Genomic DNA, 26,388 nt, shown 5'->3' on the forward strand with positions numbered 1-26,388 from the left:
TTCGATAAGGTCCCGCATAAGAGATTAGCGTGCAAAATTAAGGCACATGGGATTGGGGGCAAGGTATTGACTTGGATAGAGAACTGGTTGGCGGACAGAAAGCAAAGAGTTGGAATAAACGGGTCGTTTTCCGAGTGGCAGGCAGTGACTAGTGGGGTACCGCAAGGATCGGTCCTAGGACCCCAGCTGTTCACAATATATATTAATGATCTGGACGAGGGAATTGGATGTAATATCTCCAAATTTGCAGATGACACAAAGCTGGGTGGGAGGGTATGCTGTGAGGAGGATGTCGTGAAACTCCAGTACGATTTGGACAGGTTAGGTGATTGGGCAGAAACATGGCAAATGCACTATAATGTGGATAAATGTGAGGTTATCCACTTTGGTGGCAAAAACAGGAAGGCAGATTATTTTTTGAATGGCAATAGATTGGGAAAAGGTGAAGTGCAAAGAGACCTGGGTGTTCTTGTGCACCAGTCGCTGAAGGTAAGCATGCAAGTGCAGCAGGCGGTTAAGAAGGCAAATGGTATGTTGGCCTTCGTAGCTAGAGGATTCAAGTACAGGAACAAGGATGTCTTGCTGCAGTTGTACAGGGCCTTGGTGAGACCGCACCTTGAGTATTGTGTGCAGTTTTGGTCGCCTTATCTGAGGAAGGATGTTCTTGCCATGGAGGGAGTGCAGCGAAGATTCACCAGACTGATACCTGGGATGGCAGGAATGACGTATGAGGAGAGATTGTGTCGATTGGGCTTATACTCACTGGAGTTTAGAAGATTGAGAGGGGATCTCATCGAAACCTATAAAATTCTGTCAGGCCTGGACAGACTAGATGCAGGAAGGATGTTCCCGATGGCGGGGGAGTCCAGAACCAGGGGTCATAGTCTAAGGATAAGGGGTGAGCCATTTAGGACTGAGATGAGGAGGAATCTCTTCACCCAGAGAGTGGTGAACCTGTGGAATTCTCTGCCACACAGGGTGCTGGAGGCCAGTTCATTAAATATATTCAAGAAGTTGGATATATTTCTTAAGGCTAAAGGGATCAAGGGATATGGGGAGAAGGCAGGGACAGGGTACTGAATTTGGATGATCAGCCATGATCTCATTGAATGGCGGAGCAGGCTCGAAGGGCCGAATGGCCAACTCCTGCTCCTATCTTCTATGATTCTATGTGATGGTGTGGGGGGGGAGGGGGAGAGCGTGCAGGACCCGCAATGGGTGCCATCTCCTCTTCCACGGAGGGACATGGGTTCTCCTCCACGTCCAAGGAGCAGCGCCATCATCTCTTCGTCCTGGAGGGGTGCAGAAGGAGGGAGACCTCCATCTTGGCAGAGGCCTCCACCTCCACATCCTCCTTCTGTTTGTGGCTCCCAATCCCGAGCCCGACCTCGGGATGCAAGTTTTCTGCAGAGGTGAGCACAATCGTGGGCTTGGGCATGGGATTGCTCGCTGGCACGGGATCAGGATCCCAAATGAGCGTGGATAAGGATCGTACACGCTTTCCGGGGGACTCGGCCGGAGGTGTTTAATTTTCCTCCATGCCTTCCTTCCGCGCAGCTGCTCTGCCCGCTCCCCGCCGGAGACCGTGATGACATTGGCCTCCGACATTGACCACGATGCCATTGGCCTCTGACATCGACCGCGCATTTGGTGTTACTAGCGGGGGGCAGTGGCGGTGCCAGCCTTGGCCACCTAAGTTGTTTTGGCGGCCTAGGATGCGGGGCAGCTTTTAACATACATGCCCCACCTCCTTGCAGGCGTGGCACTGCACATCATCCAACATCCAGAAGACATGGTAGGGAGTCCCCTGGTGGATAATCATGAATCCACCCTCCGTGTCATCCTCCCTCGCCAACTGAACGTAAATTTTATGCCGGAAGGAGAAGAAATGAGGCTCCCTGAAGCCAAGCGGGATTGGCGCTATCCAGGACCTCACCTCCCACATTTGATGTAGGTGGGGGAGGAGGAGCTTACTGCAGATAAATTGCCCTTAATCTACCTCATTCTGTTCCTCAGGACCCTCATCAAAAAAATCATGAACATTTGAGGTACATGGTGCCTCGTTTTCTTCCATCAACTGCACAGAGTCCGAGATTTTGAAATGATTTCCAATTAAACGTGAGGAATGAACCTTGGCAGTTTAATTGCCATGTTTCACAAATATAGGGGAAATAATTCGGTTGCTCAGCGCCTCCCGTTAGCACCCTAAGAGGGCGCTAATGGGGCGCAACGCAACTAGCACCAGGGCGTGCCGCTCGCGAAATTGACCAGAGTTTTTGTAGCAGCGCTAAACTCTATCGCCCCGATCTCCTGCGCCCGCAGATCGTGACGTCAGTCGAGCGTGCAACGCCCCAGTGGCGCCCCGGACCGGATATTGAGTGGTGTCCCCTTCCTTTCCGCTTGCCGCATTTTTGCACCACCCATTCTGACAGAGAGAGAGATTCTGAGAGAGAGAGAGACTTCTGCAGAGAATCAACGCTGTGTGAAGTAGTTTTGGCTACTGAGCAGCACTTTGCAGGTTCTTTTGAATTTGACCTTCATTACGTCGATTGTCAAGAGACTATGGGAGCTGCACTGATTCGGGGCGTCGTCCTGTGCCTACAGAATCGGAGGCATCAGAGACTCAGAGAGAGAGTGGCGATCATGGCCAGAGGGAGGACGGCCAACAGGCCTCTGCACAGGAGACCTTACCCTCCCAGGTATTCCGGGAACAATTCTCCGACATTCATTTGTCTGAGGAGCAGTGTTTGCACGGGCTGCGCTTCAGCAAGGAGGTGGTCACTGAGCTCTACCACCTGCTGCAGCCAGATCTGTAACCTCAACTGAGGACCAGGACGTCTCTGTCGGTGGCAGTGAAGGCCTCAGTGGCTCTGAATTTTTGTGCCATCGGCTCCTTTCAAGCAGGTACTGGAGACATCGCCAATATCTCCCAGTTCGCGGTCCATTACTGTATCCAAGAGGTGACAAATGCCCTCTATAAAAGGAGACGCCAGTACATCTCTTTCCCGGGCCAAACAGCATGAACGCGCATTGGGCTTTGCGAGGAGAGCGGGCTTCCCCATGGTGCAGGGCGCCATTGACTGCACGCATGTGGCATTGTGGTCACCACCTGAGAATACAGAGGTTTTCCAAAACCGCAAGGTGTTCCTCTCCTTAAATGTCCAGTTGGTGTGTGACCACAGACAGCTGATGTAATAGCAGAGCACTTGGAAAACAGTGACAGGATCGGACAAAGTCAACATGGATTTACAAAAGGTAAATCATGCTTGACTAATCTACTAGAATTTTTTGAGGATGTAACTGGTAGAATAGATAAGGGAGAACCAGTGGATGTGGTGTATTTGGACTTTCAGAAGGCTTTCGATAAGGTCCCACATAAGAGATTAGCATGTAAAGTTAAGGCACATGGGATTGGGGGCAAGGTACTGACTTGGATAAAGAACTGGTTGGCAGACAGGAAGCAAAGAGTTGGAATAAACGGGTCTTTTTCCGAGTGGCAGGCAATGACTAGTGGGGTACCACAGGGATCGGTCCTAGGACTCCAGCTATTCACAATATATATAAATGATCTAGGTGAGGGAACTAGATGTAATGGCCTAGAAATTCAGTTGGGCGCACCAGCCGTTAGCGCCTTAGGAGGAGTAGACCTCGAGCGCTAGGCGCTTAGCGCCCGGGCGCAGCGCGATCTGCGCCTCGCCCCAACTTCAGTACACATTTAGCGCTGGCGCAAAGTCTTAGCGCGCGCCCTGCTGCGCGCGCAGATCATGACGTCATTTCGTCGTGCAACGCCCTTTGTGCGCCCCGAACCGGAACTTCACTCGCGCCGGCCCATTGTGCGCCGGGCGGCCCTAACCACTGTGAAGTGGAACGGTACACAGCCGATGCGGGCCACGGGGAGCGCAAATTAAAGGGCCCTCCTGTACTAGAAATGGTACGGCTGGCTGGGGAGGAGGAGGAGGAGGAGGAGGAGGAGGACTGGTGTGCCGGGAACACATAACAAACTGATGGAGAGAAACCCTCCCCAAAACCACAAATACACCAGTGTCGGCCTTTCAAAAAAACAAATCCACCCTCCCCCTTTAAGAGCTCACCGGAGCCAGAGTGTCTGCCGTCAATCAGCAGCTCGCCGCACCTGCCCTGCGCCCAACTTCCGGTTTAGCGCCCCGGCCCGCCGGCTTAGCGCCTAAAGAGAGGCGTGCAGCGCCAGTTTTAGCGCTCGAGCAAACTCTTAGGGCGAAGCTAATGAATATCGGAGAAGTGGCCTCGATTTGGCGGCGGGCGCAAACTTTAGCGGCCGCCCGACTTTACCGCCCCAAAAGTGGCTACAATGAATTTCTAGGCCAATATCGCCAAGTTTGCAGACGACACAAGGCTGGGTGGGCGTGTGTGCTGTGGAAGAGGATGCCGAGAAACTCCAGTATGATTTGGACAGGTTGGGTGATTGGGCAGAAGCATGGCAGATGCAGTATAATGTGCATAAATGCGAGGTTATCCACTTTGGTGGCAAAAACAGGAAGCCAAATTATTATCTGAACAGCAATAGATTGGGAGAAGGGGAAGTGCAACGAGGCCTGGGTGTCCTTGTGCACCAGTCGCTGAAGGTAAGCATGCAGGTGCAGCAGGCGGTTAAGAAGGCAAATGGTATGTTGGCCTTCGTAGCGAGAGGGTTCGAGTACAAGAACAAGGATGTCTTGCTGCAGTTGTACAGGGCCTTGGTGAGACCACACCTTGAATATTGTGTGCAGTTTTGGTCGCCTTATCTGAGGAAGGATGTTCTTGCCATGGAGGGAGTGCAGCGAAGATTCACCAGACTGATACCTGGGATGGCAGGAATGACATATGAGGAGAGATTGGGTTGATTGGGCTTGTACTCGCTGGAGTTTAGAAGAATGAGAGGGGATCTCATTGAAACTTATAAAATTCTAACAGGACTGGACAGACTGGATGCAGGAAGGATGTTCCCGATGGCGGGGGAGTCCAGAACCAGGGGTTACAATCTAAGGATAAGGGGTAAGCCATTTAGGACAGAGATGAGGAGGAATTTCTTCACCCAGAGAGTGGTGAACCTGTGGAATTCTCTACCACAGAAGTCAGTGAAGGCCAATTCATTAAATGTATTCAAGAAGGAATTGGATATATTTCTTAAGGCTAAAGGGATCAAGGGATATGGGGAGAAGGCAGGGACAGGGTACTGAATTTGGATGATCAGCCATGATCTCATTGAATGGCAGAGCAGGCTCGAGGGGCCAAATGGCCTACTCCTGCTCCTATCTTCTATGTTTCTATGATACTTATTATGTCCGTGTATAATTGAGACACGGACGGCAGGAGTTGATTATAACAAGTCTTTACTGAATGGAGACAACCTGGAAACTGAAACTGCAGCAGGCTGCTAGTGCCTTTTATACAGGGGTGGTCACTGCCGGTACTGCAGTCTGAGACCAGTTATTCCCTTAAAGGTACATACACAAGAATTCCTCCCCTTTTAGATAAACAGTACATAACATTCATTTAACAACTAAATGATAACTAATTACAATTACAATTACGGTTGCTAGATACATTAGTCGAGGTTAAGCAATTATAAGTTCAGTCTTTGAGGAGGCTTCCTGATTCTGTCTGGATAACGCCTCTTTGGGGTATCAGGTTCTTCTGGTAAAGTTGAGTCGGGATCAATGTCGTTGTTTGGTTCGTCTGCTTCCAATATCACCGATTCTGCGGTAGATGCAATTGGTACTTCGGTTTCATCGCCAGGTGTATCAGATCGTGGTGTGGAGTTGACGTTTTCCAATGACTCTAGAATCTGGTCAGCATGGCGTCTCACACTGCTCCTGGTCGGCCTTTCATTCATATTCTGAAACTGCCTGTTCTCCACATCTCTTCTGATGTTTGGCTTAACCAAATCCAAGCGGCATCGTAGTCTTCGATTGAAGAACATCATGGCTGGAGTTTGGTTGGTAACCGCATGTGTCGCATTCCGGTAGGCAAACAAGAAGTTGTCCACCTTGTGTTGTAGGGGTATATCTTCATTACACATTGCCTTGATAGCCTTCTTGAATGTTTGAACAAACCTCTCGGCCAATCCATTAGTGGCTGGATGATATGGGGCGGATGTGTAATGCTTAACACCATTGTTCTTTAAGAACCTCCGGAACTCTTCAGACACAAACTGTGGTCCATTGTCAGAGCAAATCTGTTCAGGCAGCCCATTCCTGGCGAATATGGTTCGTAAGACTGTGATAGTTTTTTCTGTGGTGGTTGAGGACATTTTTATTACCTCTGGCCACTTTGAATGTGCATCCACTGCAATTAAAAACATCGAGTCCATGAAGGGACCAGCAAAATCAATGTGCACCCTTTGCCATGGAGATGAGGGCCACCCCCATGGATGTAGAGGGGCTTGTGGTGGGGCGTTTTGGACCTTCTGGCATCCTGTACAGCTCTTGGTCATCTCTTCAATTTCTCTATCGATTCCCGGCCACCACACAAACGCTCTGGCTAAGTTCTTCATTTTTACCCCTCCCAGATGACCCTCATGAAGCTCATTGAGTACACTATCCTTCAATTTGGGTGGAATTACTACTCTGGATCCATACATCAAGGTTCCTCTGCACACTGACAGCTGTTCTCTTCTCGGCGAGAATGCTGGCAGCAGTGGTTCGCCATGTGCTGGCCATCCCTTCACCGTTAAATCATAGACCCAGGATAGTGTCGGGGCATTTCGTGTTTCCTTTTCTATGTTTGCATTCGTCACAGGGAGACATTCGACTATGGTCGAGTGGAATATCTCCACTGGATCCACTGCAAGTTCTTCTTCCACCGTCGGCAACGGTAGGCGCGACAATCCATCAGCATTCCCATGCTGTTTGGCTCCTTTGTACTCGATGTCATATTGGTGTGCCCCTAGGAAAAGGGACCACCTCTGTAGCCATTGTGCTGTCATTATCGGCACGCCCTTCTGAGGGTTGAAAATGGAGACAAGAGGTTGATGATCAGTTAGTAGAGTAAATTTTTGACCGTGCAGGTAGTGATTGAACTTCTTCACCCCCCACACCAGGCTGAGGGCCTCTCTGTCAATCTGGGCGTAGTTACGCTCGGCTGAAGTTAACGCGCGTGACGCAAAAGCTATCGGCCTCTCTAAACCATCACGGAATTTATGTGACAGTACCGCCCCAATGCCGTAGGGAGACGCATCACACGCCAGTCTTATTGGTAGTGATGGGTTGTAGTGAGCCAATACTTCTCTTGAAGTGATTAAGTCCTTACTCTTCTGAAAGGCCCGCTTACATTCATTGCTCCATTTCCACGCTACTCCCGTTCGTAGTAGGGCGTTCAGTGGGTGCAGAATTGTGGACAAATTCGGTAAAAACTTATGGTAGTAATTCACCAATCCGAGGAATGACCTCAGTTGCGACACATTTTCAGGCGCTGGAGCCTTAACTACCGCTTCAATTTTGTCAGGGGACTTATGCAACCCCTCTTCATCAATCACGTGGCCACAATACGATATCTGTTTCTTAAAAAACTCGCACTTGGGGCGATTGGCTCGTAGCCCATGTTCACGTAGTCTAGTGAGCACCTGTTCTAGGTTGGCAAGGTGTTCACTGTCATCTTCACCTGTCACTAGGATGTTGTCCAAGTAACACTGAGTCCCCGGAATCCCTCGCAGGACTTGTTCCATCGCTCTTTGCCATATCGCCGGAGCTGATGCTACTCCGAATACCAGTCGATGATACTGTTAAAGACCTTTGTGAGTGTTTATCGTGAGATACTTCCTAGAGGATTCTTCAACCTCCATCTGCAAATATGCTTGTGCTAGGTCAATTTTTGTAAAACGCTTCCCTCCAGATAGTGAGGCGAAGATATCTTCTATCCTTGGAAGAGGATATTGTACTGTGTGAAGGACTGGGTTCACCGTCACCTTGAAGTCCCCACAGATGCGAACCTTCCTTGGCTCCTCAGGCTTATTGTTTAACGTTTTCTTCATGACAGGAACAATGGGTGTCGCCCACTCGCTCCAGTCTACCTTAGATAACACGCCTGCATTCTCCAGATTCTCCAGCTCTGCCTCGACGGCTGGGCGAATTGCATATGGTATCGGTCTTGCTTTGAAAAACTTGGGAATTGCGTTCTCTTCTATTTTTATCGAGGCGGTTACGCCTTTAAGAGTGCCCAGTTCTTGTTGAAATACCTCTTTGGCGTTAGCTAAGATTGTTGACAATCGTCCAGGAGTGACGTCGTCATCCTTTTTACCCGCCACCGTCATTGCCTGAATGGAGTGCCAGTCTAAGCTTATCTTTCTGATCCATTCACGTCCCAATAACGGTGGTCCACCATCTTGCAGTATGTAGAGATACAATTTCCGTATTTTCTTGCCGTTGTATTCGACAGGCACCCTTATTTTTCCTCTGGGGTATACTTTTTGCCCCGTATACGTCCTCAAGACGATGGATGTCTCTCTCAAGGGTATGTGTGAGAATAGCCGCTCGTAGTCTCGTCGATTCATGACGGTTAGAGCCGATCCTGTATCCAATTCCATTTTGACTTGGGACCCTGCTATCGTGAGGGTGACCCAAATGGTTTGGTGATCCTCTTTTGCGATTACATTGTGAAGTTTGAGACAGCTTAGTCTCTTGTTCCCGGATTCACTATCGCTCATCTGGTCTTCGGAACTACTGTCCGTCATCTTTTGTACTTTCTTGTACGGTTCCTTAGTAGCCTTTTTGTTGTCGTTGGTCTTCTTCCCAGACCTGCAAACTCGTGCAATGTGTCCCATCTTTCCGCATTGCCTGCATATTTTGTCCTTGGACCAGCAGTCCTTCTGGTCATGGGTTGTTCTACCGCAGCGATAACATTTTGCAAATCCCCGTGTCATTTCGTGGGTGCCGTATTCCTGTGGCTTTTGTTGTATTTTCACAGCTCCCCTGGCTGCTGCTTCGTACAATACTGCCACGCTGAAAGCCTTAACTAGCGTCAGCTCTTTCTCTGAGAGTAACTTCTTCTGGGTTCCTTCACTCAGGAGTGCACAGACAAATTTGTCCCGTAGGGTATCTGCCAGTCCTGCTCCGAACTGGCAGTCCCTTGATAGCTTGCGTAGTTCTGTAAGGTAATCAGCATTGCTCTCATCTTTATGCTGAGTTCTCCTGTGGAATTTAAATTTTTCTGCTATCAGCAGCGGTGCAGGGTTTAGGTGTTCCTGTAGGATAGCAACAATTTCGTTAAAACTCAGTGGCCTAGAAATTCAGTATAGCCAGTTTTGGGGCGCTAACGTTAGCGCCTGCCCGACGTTAGCGCCCGCCCCAAAGTTGCGCCCCCTTCGCGGAAATTCAGTCGCTTCGCCCTAAGAGGTTGCTGGAGCGCTAAAACAGGCGTTGCACGACTATCTTCAGGCGCTAAGCCGTCAGGCCGGAGCGCAACCCCCGAGCTCGGGCGCAGCGCAGGTGCGGGGAGCTGGTGATTGACGGCAGACACTCTGGTGCCAGTGAGCTCTTAAAGGGGAAGGGTGCATGTGTTTTTTTCACAGGCCGAGTCTGGGAGGGGGGAGGAGGAGGAGGAGGAGGAGGAGGAGGCCACAAATACACCTTTCACAACAACACACTGGACCCTTCCACACAACACATGCAGAGTGCCTTTTAGAGGAGTGCCCTTTAATTTGCGCTCCCCGGGGCCCGCGTCGGCTGTGTTGCGTTCCATTTTACAAACGCTCTGGACGCCAGCCGCACAATGGGGCGGTCCGACTGAAGTTTGGAATCGGGGCGCGCAAAGGGCGTTGCACGTGGATGTGACGTCATTTTCTGCGCGCGCAGCCGGGCGGGCGCTAAACTTTGCGCCGGCGCTAAGGGTCAACTTAATTTGGGGCGAGGCGCAAACTGCACTGCGCCCGGGCGCTACACGCATAGCACCCGAAATTCACTTCTCTTAAGGCGCTAACTGCTGGCACAACCAACTGAATTTCTCGGCCTTTGCCTTCGGTTTGGCTGGAGTAATCAGCTCCCGCAATAGGCCGTACGTTCTTGCGCCCATTAAGTTTAGCAGTACTGATGCCTTTTTCTCATCGGCTATTTCGTTTGCCTCGCAATATACCTCGACTCTTTCCACATACATGGTCCAGTCTTCTATTGCATTATCAAAGGCAGTGATATAACCAGTCTTCGGCATCTTGGAAATCTAAAATGGCGCCTCCCGCGCTTTGCCTTCTTCCCCGATTTAACAAAATGGCGCCTCCCGCGCTTTGCCTTCTTCCCCGCTGGATTAAGATGGCGCCTCCCGCGCTTTGCCTTCTTCCCCGCTGTTGCTAGCGCTGCTTTCCACGGTTTCCGTTGTAAACTGCAGCTCCTCACGGCTTTCTGCGCGTTTAATTTTTTTTATTTTATTATTTTCCCGTCGTCGGAACAACCCTGCGGGACTCTTGCCTCCCTCTTCTTGGGTCTGTACGCTGCCCGGCTTCGTAGCACCAGCCGCGCCCTGTGTGCTCCACCCTCTCTCTCTCTCCTCTTCCCGACAACGCTGCTCGGCCCCGTTGCAAGCCACCCGCTCGAGTTCTAGACCGCCGCAGCCCAGGAAGGATCAGTGTACTACCTGCCACCAGCCCGATTAGCTGAAGCACCGTTGACAGGAACCAAGCCCCACTCTCGACAGCCTCTCCTGCAAATCTTCAACTCCGCTGACTCAGAGGCGGATGCCCACGGTCGACGCCCGTTTCAACTGTTTCTTTCTTTCTGGTCTCGACCTCTGCTCACTTCGCTTCAGGGATGGATCCCATGAGGTGGTTCAGACTGTAGGTAAGTTCGTATCTGCTCGTCGCCAATATTATGTCCGTGTATAATTGAGACACGGACGGCAGGAGTTGATTATAACAAGTCTTTACTGAATGGAGACAACCTGGAAACTGAAACTACAGCAGGCTGCTAGTGCCTTTTATACAGGGGTGGTCACTGCCGGTACTGCAGTCTGAGACCAGTTATTCCCTTAAAGGTACATACACAACAATACTCGCTGTCAATGCCCGCTGTCCTGGCATCAGCCACGATGCTTTCATCCTGCGCCAGACTGGTGTGCCAGAGCTTTCCCAGTGGTTGGCTCCTTGGGGACAAGGGTTATCCACTCTGCACCTGGCTGATGGCACTGCTCCATAACCCCAACACCCCTGCTGAGCTGCGGTACAATGAGAGCTATCTCGCCACCAGGAACACCATTGAGCAGATGATCGGCGTGCTCAAGCAATGGTTCCACTGTCTGGACCACTCAGGAGGAACCCTGCAGTACTCGCCTGAGCGAGTCTCCCTCTTCATAGTTGTTTGCTGCATTCTTCATAACCTTGCAATCCTCAGGACCCAGCCAATTTCACCAGGCCTTGGTGCACCGCCGGAGAAGGAGGAAGAGGAAGAGGAGGAGGAAGAGGAAGAGGATGATCAGCAGCAGCACCAAGGCGGGAGGGAGGCCCACAATGTTGAAACTGCAAGGGCCGTCCATGAAAGACTGATAACAAGCCGCTTCTAGGCCCCTACTCAGGAAATGGCTTCTGGTATGGAGAACAACATGATGGAAAGCAACCCGCAACCCCATAGCCTGCCAAGACAACAATGATTCCAAAGGCCAAACATGTACATTTTGAATACAACAACTTTTTTATTTTACAAACTCTGTGTGTGTCATTTATTCATGAAAAACTAATAGAAACAAACACAAAAAATCATTAATTAACATAACTGGTTCTCACAACCTGGAGATAATGGCCAAAACATTAAACAAAAGTTATCAGACGAACCTCGGCCTTTAATACAAACATTCCCAACATATCCTGAGAGCTCCTACTTTTTGTCCTTCAAGGGTGATCTCCTTCCCTTGCCCACTTGCCCCCTTCCCACCCTACTGCTCCCTCGTAATGGGGCCCCAGTGGCTGCAGCAAGGCTGGTGGAAGGCTGCTGAATGTCAGATCCTGAGACTACAGATGCCCCTGAAGGATGCCCTCGACCAGCTCTGGGCCTGGAGGGCCCGGCTGCAGACTGCATCAACTCTGCATGGACGGCAGCAGTCTGGGCCACAGGCGGTAGCAAGTGCAATGAGGAAGTGACAGTGGTGGCAGCAGGAATGCTGTCATCTTGAGAGAGGACAGCACCTCCCTGCTCGACCGACATGCTGGCACTCCCACGGGGCAGCACCTCAGCATCCGGAGCAATCTGCTGGAGCACAAATTGCTGGCCTGCTGCGGCGCCATGAGAGCCCCGGGGCAATGTGTCCAAACCAATGACGATGGCAGCAGTCAGTGCTTGCGTGGCACGAGAGCAGTCTGAGATTGGATCACGGTAGCCAGTGACTGAATTGCAGCCCTAAGCATTTGTGTGACGTCCGCCTGTGCTGCAGCGTAGTGCTCCACACTCCTTGCCAGTGCATCAATGCTTTCGGGCACCCTTCCCACTGCACCCATGAGCTGAGTGTGCATGTCCGCCACCTGGGTGTTCATTTCAGCGATGAGGCGCTCCTCCTCTGCGCCAGTGCAGCAGGACTCGCTGGCCTACTCTCCCTCCAGGTAGAAGGCCCCCGAGCTTCCTTATCCCCATCGCGATGTTGCAGACCACTGGGTCCCGGAGCTTCACCCTCATCAGACCCTTCCCCCCTGCTCCCCTCCAGGGAAGACGTGGTCCCAGTGTGGGCATGGGCTTCCTCGGGAGACGCTGGCGCTGAGGCTCCGGCTTCCTCTTCCTCCTCGCCTGCGGCTTTGCTCCCACTGGCTGCTTGAGGGCCTGTCTCCTCAGCTGGTGAATCACCATCTGAAAGCAGGGAGGTACAAGAGTGGCTTTAGCGTGAGGACAGGGGGGCAGTAAGGCAGGTAGGAGTGATGCGATTTAGTAAGTTGGATTGAAAGCGTAAAAGGCTGGTGTTGTGAGGGACAAGTGGAATGAGAGAGGTGAGAAAGCTGATGACCTTACCATTGCTGTCCTGAACGGGGTCGGCCTCTCCAGGGGCGACGGGACTGATCACCTGGCTTGCCACAATCCTGTGGACGCGCGCCTCAAGATCGCTGAGGGGTTGCAGCTGAGGCGGTCCTCCACCCGTCCATTGCTGCTGACTCCTGTTGTGAGGTAGCTTGGCCTGCAAGAAAAAGGATGGCATGTGAGTAAATATGCAGCCATGGTCTTGCCTGATGTGCCTTCCATAGTTGAATAACCCTTAATGTATGCAGCCATGTGCTTGCCTGATGTGCCTCCCATAGTTGAATAGCCCTTAATATATGCAAGGTGTGGAATGTGCATGTGTGTTTTATGAGATGGCCATAGGTCTTGGATGAATGTTGGTCATTGGGGTTTTAAGACCCTCTGGCCATAGAGTGAGGTTGAGATGGAAGGATGGAGAGGTATTGAAAAACAGCCACTCACCCTGACAACCCGAGTGAGGCTGTTGAACTTTATGCGACTTTGTGTATGGGTCCTGGGCACCATGCTAACTGACATCACCTAAGCTTCGCTTGCGCTCTGAGTTAGCGCCTCGCTCCTCGGCCTTTGTGCCTTAAGACAGGTGTGTAGAGCTTGATTTAGCGCTCCAATCACCTCCAGGGGCGATAAAAGCCAAGTTTGCAGTCGGAGGCGATAATTAGCGCCAGACGCTAAACTTTGCGCCCGGCCGATAATTGCACCCAAACGAGGCGATACTGAATTTCTCCCCCACAGTCTTATTATCACGACCTATGACCCTCTCTTTTATAGTGTACCAAATCCCTTGAATTGAACTCTATCTCAGATGGTCTAATACGATGCCTCAGTGCTCTACGAATTTTCTGATACCTCAGCCTTGGTAAAAGCCTGTCTCCCTGCGTGCAAAGCATTTAAATGCTCAGAAAAAATGGCACTAATTGTAGTACCTTCCAGAGCAGGAGGATTATCACAAAGAACAGAAGGTAATTGCTCCCATTGACTAGTTGATAAGGACTATATCCTCCAACCATCTGAAGAGAATTCTGTGCGTGAACTGCCCATGCTAGGGGAGTTAACAATTTACACTCTGGTCGATCAACCAAAATTTTACGCACCATGTCATCAATCACAGTATGATTCCTTTCACAAAGATCATTGCTTAAAGGGCTCTCAGCTGCTATATTTATGACAATGATATTCATATTCTTACACATATCTCTGAACTCCTCATTAGTGAATTCACCTCCATTATCAGTCAAAAACTTTGCTGGTGTCCCAAGTCCAGTCATTATCAATTTTTTCATAGAAACATAGAATGGTTGCAACACAGAAGGAGGCCATTCAGCCCGTCAAGCCCGTGCCGGCTCTCTGCAAGAGCACTTCAGCTAGTCCCACTCCCCCGCCCTTTCCTCGCAGCCTTGCAAGTTTTTTTCCTTCAGATAAGTATCCAATTCCCTTTTGAAAGCAACGATTGATCTGCCTCCACCACCCTTTCAGGCAGTGAATTCCAGATCCTAACCACTCGCTGTGTAAAAAAGTTTTTCCTCATGTTGCCTTTGGTTCTTTTGCAAATCGCCTTAAATCTGTGTCTTCTGGTTCTCGACCTTTCCACCAATGGGAACAGTTTCTCTCTATCTACTTTGTCTAGACCCCTCATGATTTTGAATACCTCTATCAAATCTCTCAACATTCTCTACTCTCGGGAGAACAACCCCAGCTTCTCCAGTCTATCCACATAATGAAGTCCCTCATCCCTGGAACCATTCTTGTAAATCTTTTCTGCACCCTCTCGAAGGCCTTCACATCCTTCCTAAAGTGCGGTGCCCAGCATTGGACTCAATACTCCAGTTGAGGCTGAACCAGTGTTTTATAAAGGTTCATCATAACTTCCTTGCTTTTGTACTCTATGCCTCTATTTATAAAGCCCAGGATCTTTGTCCCATACCTTTAAATCCATGGCAACTACCTCATTAAAGTCACATGCCAATGGAATACTTAGAATAGGATGTGGGGACGTCCTTCTATACTTTTTACAGATTTCACAGTTCTCACTAATCTCTTCTATAATGCTCATATACTCCTCATCAACTGCACCTGCATCTTTTAACAGAAGTTTTAAACGTTGACAAGTAGGGTGGGCAAATTGTTTATGTAACTTTAAGACAATTTGTTTTTTTCCTCTCAAATCCTTATCACCTGATGCCATTAATACTTGCCTAACACTCTGATGAGAATCACCAGGTTTTGTTCCAGGGGTACAATAATGTCCTGACTGGGTAAACTGCAGATCAACCGATTTTCCAAAAATAATTGCCTTATCACGTTAGCAAAATACTGCAGATGCTGGAAATCCGAAATAACAACAGAAAATGCTGGAAAAACTCAGCAGGCCAGGCAACATCCGTGGAGAGAAATTAGAGTCGACGTTTCGGGTCTAACCCTTTTTCAAAACTGGAAAGGAACTGAAATAGATCGAAAGGCAGGGCTGCGAGAGAACAAAAGAAGTGAAGAGACATTAAGAGGTATTCAAAACGAGACGAGATGGTGATAGGACTAGTGGAGACAAAAGACGGCTCAGATTAGGTGTGAAATGTTCTGGCAGAATGAGAGACAGCTGCCATGTGGGAGAGAGAAAAAAGGAAAGGGGGAGGGGGGAGGGAAAAACCAAAACAAAGGGGTGGATAAAAAATATAAGTAAAAATGTAATAGGGGCCGAGGTTATGATCTGAAATTGTTGAACTCGATATTGAGTCCGGAAGGCTGTAAAGTGCCTAATCGGAAGATGAGGTGCTGTTCCTCGAGTTTATGTTGAGCTTCCGTGGAACAATGCACGAGAACAAGGACGGTGAGGTCCGAGTGGGAATGGAGCGGTGAATTAAAATGACAGGCGACCGGAAGCTCGGGGTCACCCTTATGGACTGAATGGAGGTGTTCCGCAAAGCGGTCACCCAATTCACAATTGAAGTGCTTAGTGTGAATGGGTCAGATTTATTTCCAATATATTTTACGAAATATTGCAAAGTATTACATAGTATTTACAGCACAGAAACAGGTCATTCGGCCCTACAGGCCTGTGCCAGTGTCTATGCTCCACACGAGCCTCCTCCCGCTCTTCTTCATCCAACTCCATCAATATATCCTTCTATTGCTTCCTCCCTCATGTGTTTTCCCTTAAATGCACCTATAATATTCGCCTCAACTACTCCATGTGGTAGCAAGTTCCACATTCTAACCTCTCTCTGGGTAAAGAAGTTCCTTCTGAAATCCCGATTGGATTTATTAGTGACTATCTTATGTTTATTTACTTCTGGTCTCCCAGTCGTCAGTACAATGGCCTACATGGTGTCCAGCCAGCGAGTCAACCACTGATTTGCCCGCACTCCAAAATTAAAGCCTGCTTGAAGGTTCAAAAAGAAAAGCGATGGATTCCTGACTCATGTACAAGTGGAGTGGTGCTGAGCCAACAAGAAACAAGACTTGTTATTATCAAATGGAACGAGGGGTCATTAAGTAACGATTGCTGTGTCCTCTCTTTGCTTCAGGTTGCCATTATAGCCGGGAACTTTGAACTGGCCGAAATTATCAAGAAGCACAAGGAAGCCGATGTTGGTAAGTTTGAGTCTTAATTCCACAAATTTAAGTAAGAACTGAATTTAAAAGGGGTGGGAGTCTCGCCATCAGGACCATTTTTAAAGAGAGAGTCATGACATCATAGAGAACCCCACACAAATCAATCACAGAATGCTGGAGACAAATACAGAATGAGGGATCAGTCAGCCAGGCACACAGTAACAGGGCCGTACTATCGAGAGGTCACTCAGGCACACAGTAACATGGTCGCACTATCGAGAGATCAGTCAGGCACACAGTAACAGAGCCGCACTATTGAGGGGTCAGTCAGTCACACAGTAACACGGTCGCACTGTTGAGGGGTCAGTCAGTCACACAGTAACAAGGCTGCACTATTGAGAAGTCAGTCAGTCACACAGTGTGATGAAATATTTCCATTCATCACTGCCTGTGACTGAGATCGGTTTCAGTGTCATTTCCCTTCCCCCAGACCTCATTGTATTGTGTACTGGAATGTGCTGTATTGTATACTGGAATGTGCTGGAATGTGCTGTGTGTAGGGCTCCGCCCATACCTGGCCCCGTTTGTAAGCTAGCTTCAGTCTAGCCCCAATCTCCAGAAGGACGACATCTCTCTCGCTTACGTGTTTCGTTCTAAGTTAATAAAAGCCTTGTTTTGTTCTGCTACCTTCGAGTCTCGGAATTATTGAGGCACATCAATTTTATTAACTTATTTTTTCAACACTATGGATCAACTCCTGAAACCCGAACGTTTGGATTTGGATCAACATGCTCCGGACGCATCAGCACGCTTCGGACACTGGTTTGAGTGTATGGAATTCTTCCTGGACAATTCCGCAGCCGTCAAAGACGCTACGGACGCTGCAAGGATGAGACTCGGAATTCTGCGGAATTGGGTAAGCCACCGGGTTTACCCCCTCATCCAAGACGCCGAGACGTACCTGGCCGCCTGCGACATCTTAAAGGCGCATTACCAGCAGCCTACGAATGAGGTGTATGCTAGGCACTTGCTCGCCACCCGCGCACAGCGACCTGGGGAATCGGTGGAGGAGTTCCTAAGCACCCTGAAAATGCTTGGCAAAGACTGCAAGTGCCGAGATGTAAAAGCCGCGGTGTACACTGACGAGCTTGTTCGTGATGCCTTCATCACAGGCCTCAGCTCCACTTACATCCGGCAAAGACTGCTGGAAAAAACGGGGTTGGACCTGAAACAGGCTGCGGACACCGCGCGATCCCTGGATGTGGCCCAGAGAAATTCGGACGCCTACTCTTCAGCCCGCGCCGTCCACGCCGCCACGTGTGCACCGAGGGCGCCGCCATCTTGGAAGGCATCTTCCCCGCCCGACAGCCCGACACCGGCTGGGCCCCGCTCTCCCCCCAGAAGCCCTACGTCAGCCGCGATGCGTCAGGGACCCAACTGCTACTTCTGCGGGCAGCCAAAGCACACCAGAAACCTGTGCCCGGCGAAAGGCACCACCTGCTTTAAGTGCGGTAAGAAGGGGCACTTCGGGAAGGTGTGCAGAGGGAACCCCGCCGGAAAACCCGCCACCGCCACGTGTGCGCCGTGGGAGCGGCCATCTTGGACGCCATCTTGCCCGACCTCGTGGGGTCCGCCATCTTGTGAGCAGACAGCGTGGACGCCATCTTGTATCGATCAGGGCCCTACAGTGGCATCGGTCACAGTGGACCAGACCAGGCCGCACCCGCTATCCAGATCAATGGTGGGCATCGAGGTAAACGGGTGCCGGGTTAAATGCTTAATTGACAGTGGAAGCACGGAGAGCTTTATCCACCCAGAACTGGCACAACAACTCTCCCTAAAGGTGGTCCCGACTCAGGGTACCATCTCTATGGCTGACAAAACCCAGACATCGACCAATCTGGGTTACTGCACGGTACAATTGTGCGTTAACGGAACTGTATATGATAATTTTAAAGTATTAATCATGAAGAACCTATGTGCGAGCGTGATCTTGGGCCTGGATTTCCAGTGCAACCACCAAAGCATCACGCTCAAGTACGGTGGGTCCCAGCCGCCCCTCACAGTGTGCGGTCTGGCTACCCTGAAGGTAAAGCCGCCTTCGCTATTCGCGAACCTTACCCCTAACTGCCGGCCAATAGCGACCAAAAGCAGGAGGTACAGCTGGGAGGACAGGCGGTTTATCGCAACCGAGGTAGACAGGCTCCTGAAAGAGCGCATTATTGAACGCAGCAACAGCCCGTGGCGCGCCCAAGTGGTAGTGGTAAGGGGTAGTGAGAAGAAACGGATGGTGATCGACTATAGTCAAACGATCAACAGGTACACCCTACTAGACGCCTACCCGCTACCCCGCATATCAGAAATGGTGAACCAAATCGCCCAATACCGGGTGTTCTCCACCATCGACCTCAAGTCAGCGTACCACCAGCTCCCTATCAGACCAGAGGACCGCCCGTACACCGCCTTCGAGTCGAACGGACGCCTCTACCAATTCCTCAGAGTCCCCTTTGGGGTGACGAATGGGGTCTCGGTCTTCCAGAGGGAGATGGACCGCATGGTCGATGACCACCACTTGCAGGCAACCTTCCCCTACCTCGACAACGTCACCATCTGCGGTCACAACCAGCAGGATCACGACTCGAACCTCGAGAGGTTCCTGAAAACCGCACAAAAACTCAACCTCACCTACAACGAGGACAAGTGCGTTTACAACACCACGCGCCTCTGCATACTAGGCAGCGTGGTGGAGAATGGGGAAATCGGACCAGACCCCGACCGATTGCGCCCCCTACGGGAGCTGCCCCTGCCCAACACTCCCAAAGCCCTGAAAAGATGCCTGGGGTTATTTTCTTATTATTCCCAATGGGTCCCCAACTACTCCGACAAAGCCCGCCCCCTCTTGAAAGCATCCTCTTTCCCGCTCTCTGCTGAGGCCCACGCCGCCTTCAAAAGCATGAAGCAGGATATTGAGCGGGCCACGCTACAGGCAGTGGACGAGAACACTCCATTTCAAGTGGAAAGTGATGCGTCTGACTTCGCCTTGGCGGCCACCCTCAACCAGGCGGGGCGGCCCGTAGCTTTCTTCTCGAGGACCCTCCAAGGGCCCGAGATCAGACACTCCTCCGTGGAAAAGGAGGCCCAAGCCATCATGGAGGCAGTGTGCCACTGGCGCCACTACCTAGCCGGCAAACGCTTCACCCTACTTACCGACCAGCGGTCGGTAGCGTTTATGTTCAATAATAAACAGAGGGGGAAGATTAAAAATGATAAGATTCTTCGGTGGCGGATCGAGCTCTCCACCTTCGAGTACGACATCATTTACCGGCCAGGGGCCCTTAACGAATCCCCTGACGCCCTCTCACGAGGGATGTGTGCCAGCGCCACCGGGGATCGGCTACAGACCCTCCACAACGACCTCTGCCACCCAGGGGTCACGCGGCTGTTCCACTTCATAAAGTCCCGTAACTTACCCTACTCGATTGAGGAAGTTCGGTCCCTGACCAGGAACTGCCGCACTTGCGCTGAGTGCAAGCCTCGGTTCTACCGCCCAGATAGAGCCCACTTAATCAAAGCTACACGGCCCTTTGAGTGGCTCAGCTTAGATTTCAAGGGCCCCCTCCCGTCTGTCGACCGCAATGTTTACTTCCTGAACATTGTGGACGAATACTCCCGGTTCCCATTCGCCTTCCCCTGCCCAGACATGACCAGCGCCATGGTCATTAAATGCCTCAACAGCCTGTTCTGCCTGTTCGGTATGCCGAGCTACATCCATACGGATAGGGGGGCGTCCTTCATGAGTGAAGAGCTACGCCAGTACATGCTGTCCAGGGGGATCGCCACGAGCCGTACCACCAGCTACAACCCCCGGGGTAACGGCCAAGTGGAGCGAGAGAACGGGACAGTATGGAAAGCAGTCACTCTAGCTCTAAGGACCAAGGGCCTCCCTATCTCCCGCTGGCAGGAAGTCCTCTCGGATGTGCTCCATTCGATACGGTCGCTATTGTGTACGGCCACTAATACCACGCCTCATGAACGAATGTTTGTCTTTCCCCGGAAATCCACCTCAGGCGTATCCATGCCGTCATGGCTCTCCACCCCAGGTCCGGTACTCGTGCGAAGGCATGTGAGGGGCCACAAGACGGACCCTCTCGTGGAGCCAGTACACCTACTCCACGCCAACCCCCAATACGCATATGTCCGGCACGCCGACGGAAGGGAGGACACCGTGTCCATAAAAGACGTCGCCCCAGCCGGCATCGACAACAACCACGGCAATAGCGGCAACGACGATCACAGCAACTCTTACCCACCCACTACTCTTTCATCACCCCCGGAAGAACACCGACCAACGGCACCCCCACCAACTACCCCTTCAACAACCCTGGCGGCACCCCTGGCAGAGACCCAGGAGGCTACCGGGGACACCCAGCCGACACCCGCGGCACCGCAACAGCCACGTCGGTCGCAGAGGACTATCAAACCCCCGAACAGACTAAATCTATAGAAGGGGTGAATGTGATGAAATATTTCCATTCATCACTGCCTGTGACTGAGATCGGTTTCAGTGTCATTTCCCTTCCCCCAGACCTCATTGTATTGTGTACTGGAATGTGCTGTATTGTATACTGGAATGTGCTGGAATGTGCTGTGTGTAGGGCTCCGCCCATACCTGGCCCCGTTTGTAAGCTAGCTTCAGTCTAGCCCCAATCTCCAGAAGGACGACATCTCTCTCGCTTACGTGTTTCGTTCTAAGTTAATAAAAGCCTTGTTTTGTTCTGCTACCTTCGAGTCTCGGAATTATTGAGGCACATCACACAGTAACAGGGCTGCACTATTGAGAAGTCAGTCAGTCACACAGTAACAGGGCTGCACTATTGAGAAGCCAGTCAGGCACACAGTAACAGGGCCGCACTATTGAGGGGTCAGTCAGTCACACAGTAACAAGGCTGCACTATTGAGAAGTCAGTCAGTCACACAGTAACAGGGCTGCACTGTTGAGAAGTCAGTCAGGCACACAGTAACAGGGCCGCACTATTGAGGGGTCAGTCAGTCACACAGTAACAGGGCCGCACTATTGAGGGGTCAGTCAGTCACACAGTAACAGGGCTGCACTATTGAGAAGTCCGTCAGTCACACAGTAACAGGGCTGCACTATTGAGAAGTCAGTCAGGCACACAGTAACAGGGCCGCACTATTGAGGGATCAGTCACACAGTAACAGGGCCATACTATCGAGAGGTCAGTCACACAGTAACAGGACCGCATTATTAAGAGGTCAGGTAGTCAGTCAGTGAGTCACACGGCAACTGCAGGTTAGGTACTGGAATCTTTCTCGTCTGCTTGGCTCAGTATCACACCAGCAGTGCTTTCAAACATGGAGCCATCATGATGTCCAGCTTTTAACATTTTGTATGCTTGCTTTAATTAATAAAATCAACACAGATCAGATTAATGAGGGAGTTGATTAAATTAGAGTCCCTGGAGGCAAGAACATTCTAATGGAATGATTCGTATTTAACCAACAGTTACTGCTCAACAAAGTGACAGGGCACTTCATTGTTAATTAGATTACACGGTGATGGGGTAGGGCAGGGTTCCTTTAAAATATGTCTGTGTTGCGCTCTTCAAAGTGAGAGATTTGTACTGGCAATTCAAACAACCTCCAACATTATGTCACCCAGTGCCAGCATCAAACAGGTACAGCATGGATTAGATACAGAGTAAAGCTCACTCTGCACTGTCCCATCAAATAATCCCAGGGCAGGTACAGCACAGATATTTTTTCAATTCTTTCACGGGATGTTGGCATCACTGGCAAGGCCAGTAATTATTGCTCAACCCTAATTGCCATTGAGGAGGTGGTGGTGAGCTGCCTTCTTGAACCGCTGCAGTCTGTGTGGTGAAGGTACTCCCACAGTGCTGTTAGGTAGGGAGTTCCAGGATTTTGAACCAGTGATGATCAAGGAACGGCGATATATTTCCAAGTCAGGATGGTGTGTGACTTGGAGGTGGTGGTGTTCCCATGCGCCTGCTGCACTGTCCATCTAGGTGGTAGAGGTCACGGGTTTGGGAGATGCTGTCAAAGAAGCCTTGTCGAGTTGCTACAGTGCATCTTGTAGGTGGTACACACTGCAGACACGGTACGCCGGTGGTGGAGGGAGTGAATGTTTAAGGTGATGGATGGGGTGCCAAACAAGCGGGCTGCTTTGCCCTGGATGGTGTCGAGGTTCTTGAGTGTTGTTGGAGCTGCATTCATCCAGGCAAGTGGAGAGTATTCCATCACTCTCCTGATTTGTGCCTTGTAAATGGTGGAAAGGCTTTGGGAAGTCAGGAGGTGAGTCACTCGCTGCAGAATACCCAGACTCTGACCTGCTCTTGTAGCCACAGTATTTATGTGGCTGGTCCAGTTAAGTTTCTGGTCAATGGTGACCCCCAGGATGTTGATGTTAAGGGATTCTATGATTAGATACAGAGTAAATCTCACTCTACGCTGTCTCATGAAATAATCCTAGGGCAGGTGCAGCACAGGTTAGATGCAGAGTAAAGTTCCCTCAATTCCAGCCCATCCAGCACTAATTGTGGCCCGAGTATCTGTCACAAACTCATTTGATAAGTACATTTTTTTAAAACTCACCCATCAAAAACATTCCTTCCACAGCCCATTTGCACTCTGCCCTATCAGACTCTACCCACCCTTTTAACTCCTTCCGCAACCACTGTACACTCGCAACACCATCATACCCATTCACTTAATCCCCTTCCAGAGGCCATATACATTGTACCCTATCTTGGAGCCAACCACCTATTTAATCTCCTTCCACAGCCCATGTAGACTCTACCCTATTATGGACTCTACCCACCCATTGAATCTCCTTTTGCAGCCCTTGTACATTCTCCCCTGTCATGGACTCTACCCGTTTCCGAGCATACGAACAAAGATGAACAGGAAATGACCCTGTGGTCCATCCAGCTTGTCCCACACTTATTGTGCATCACAATACACACACCCCCCACCCCACCCAAAACCATGTGATCTCCTTGGAGAGATGAAAAAACAGTTAAAAATCCAGGCCTATTTGGGAAATTCCTCTCCAACCCCCTCAGGCAATTGAAACTAGTCCGTGAGATCACTCTGGCCTTGAATTCCCTGCAGCACCTACCTTTTATATGAGGTCAACTCTGCCCCAGCCAGAAAAATGTCCATCTCTTGCTTGAAGGAATTCAGTGAATTGACATCCACCACATGAGCCGGCAACCGGTTCCAGCGGTCTACTATTCTCTGGGAAAAGAATCACATTCTGTCATCTAACCTAGATCTGGCCTTATACAATTTAAAATTGTGACCGCTGCTCCTCTCTAACCTTGTTAGTTGGAACAAACTGTCTACTCGAACACAATCTATTCCCTATATCATCTTATAAAGCTTGATCAAATTAGCCCTAAGTCTACACTTCTCCAAAGTGTAGAGTCCCAGCTCCTTACGCCTATCTTAATAACTAGGATGCTTCAAACTGGAAATTAATCTAGTGATCCTCCTCTGCACCTATTTCAAAGCCTCAATATCACCCACCATGTGAGGCCTGACCAGGGTCTTGTCCAAGAACAAAATAGTATGCTGCTCCTTCCACAACCCATGTACACTCTACCGAATCATGGACTCTACCCACACATTTAATCTCCTTCCACTGCCCATGTACACTCTACTCTATAGTGGACTCTACCCAGCCATTTAATCTCCTTCCGCAACTTGTATATGTTCTACCCTATCATGGACTCTACCCACCCATTTAATCTGCAAAGGGAAAGTTCTATAGAAATACTACCTGATCGCAAAGGAAATCCTGCAAAGCTTTACAATATTTATCCATCATAACTATTCACCCTGACCAATAGCCTTCCATAGAAAGCCTCTGCACCAAACTCCGTCAGTCACTGCAACTACAGGTAGACTACCCTTTATCCGGACTTCCGAAAACCAAAACCCTCTAAAAACCGAAGGTTTTTTCGGTCAGCGTAAGTCGTGCGCACGACATGACCAGAGTGGCGCACGACTTACAGGCCTAGCCGGATAAGGGATAGTGTAGCATTTTTCCGCACTTCTGAAAACCGAAATCGCTCAGCGTAAGTGTACCAGCCTTTATCCGCACATCCGAAACCAGAAAACCTCTGAAAGCTGAAAGTGGAGCAAAGCATGACTTCTGAAAACCGAAATGCGCACGACCACGACCCCCGCCGACCCCCACCCCCGACCCCCGGGCCGAACCCGACCCCCCCCGACCCCGTCGTTATTTATCCCACCCTTTCGGATAAGGGATAGTGTATCCTTTATCCGCACTCCGGAAAAGCGAATTACCTCTGAAAACCGAAGTGTTTTCGCGCACCTTCCGAAATCCGAAATTTTCCTAAAACCGAAACACGGCTGGTCCCGAGGTTTTCGGATAAAGGATAGTCTACCTGTATATACAGAAACATAAAAGAGTCCCAAAAGTTAACCAATGGTTTCAAAACAGCTGACAAACAAAAAGCAGCCTTGAATCAAGGTGTATGCCATGTAGTTACACTGAAAATATTGTGTGACGAGGGCCGGCCCTTATGTGCGCTGTAAAAGTCCCCAACACTCCATCACTAACTGTAGGTATACCCAACACTCCATCACTAACTGTAGGTATACCCAAGACTCCATCACTAACTGTAGGTATACCCAACACTCCATCACTAACTGTAGGTATACCCAACACTCCATCACCAGCTGTAGGTATACCCAACACTCCATCACTAGCTGTAGGTATACCCAACACTCCATCACTAACTGTAGGTATACCCAACACTCCATCACTAACTGTAGGTATACCCAACACTCCATCACTAACTGTAGGTATACCCAACACTCCATCACTAACTGTAAGTATAGCCAACACTCCATCACTAACTGTAGGTATACCCAACACTCCATCACCAGCTGAAGGGAAACCCAACACTCCATCACTAACTGAAGGTATACCCAACACTCCATCACTAACGATAGGTAAAACCAACACTCCATCACTAGCTGTAGGTATACCCAACACTCCATCACTAACTGTAGGTATACCCAACACTCCATCACTAACTGTAGTTGTACCCAACACTCCATCACTAACTGTAGGAATACCCAACACTCCATCACTAACTGCAGGTATACCCAACACTCCACCACCAGCTGTAGTTATACCCAACACTCCATCACTAACTGTAGGTATACCCAACACTCCATCACTAGCTGTAGGTAGACCCAACACTCCATCACTAACTGTACGTATACCCAACACTCCATCACAAACTGTAGGTATACCCAACACTCCATCACTAGCTGTAGGTATACCCAACACTCCATCACTAACTGTAGGTATACCCAACACTCCATCACGAACTGCAGGTATACCCAACACTCCATCACTAACTGTAGGTATACCCAACACTCCATCACTAACTGTAGGTATACCCAACACTCCATCACTAGCTGTAGGTATACCCAACACTCCATCACTAGCTGTAGGTATACCCAACAGTCCACCATAGCTGTAGTTATTCCCAGCACTCCATCACTAACTGTAGGTATACCCAACACTCCATCACTAGCTGTAGGTATACCCAACACTCCATCACTAACTGTACATATACCCAACACTCCATCACTAACTGTAGGTATACCCAACACTCCATCACTAGCTGTAGGTATACCCAACACTCCATCACTAACTGTAGGTATACCCAACACTCCATCACTAACTGTAGGTATACCCAACACTCCATCACGAACTGTAGGTATACCCAACACTCCATCACTAGCTGTAGGTAGACCCAACACTTAATCACTAACGGTACATATACCCAACACTCCATCACTAACTGTAGGTATAACCAACACT

At 50.0% G+C, this 26,388-nt stretch overlaps 1 protein-coding gene across 1 annotated transcript in view; it reads left to right on the forward strand.

Moving 5' to 3' along the window:
- The window catches only part of shank3a (SH3 and multiple ankyrin repeat domains 3a), a 1,542,118-nt gene that overhangs the window by 645,899 nt on the left and 869,831 nt on the right, over nt 1-26,388 (forward strand). The window contains exon 10 of the mRNA XM_086010558.1: nt 16,454-16,520. Within this exon, the coding sequence (XP_085866684.1) occupies nt 16,454-16,520 (67 nt within the window). The remainder of the gene's footprint in view (nt 1-16,453; nt 16,521-26,388) is intronic.

Source organism: Somniosus microcephalus, chromosome 17, assembly GCF_052327205.1.
Source record: "Somniosus microcephalus isolate GS21.2 chromosome 17, FLI_Smic_1.0, whole genome shotgun sequence".
NCBI classification, from domain to species: domain Eukaryota; kingdom Metazoa; phylum Chordata; class Chondrichthyes; order Squaliformes; family Somniosidae; genus Somniosus; species Somniosus microcephalus.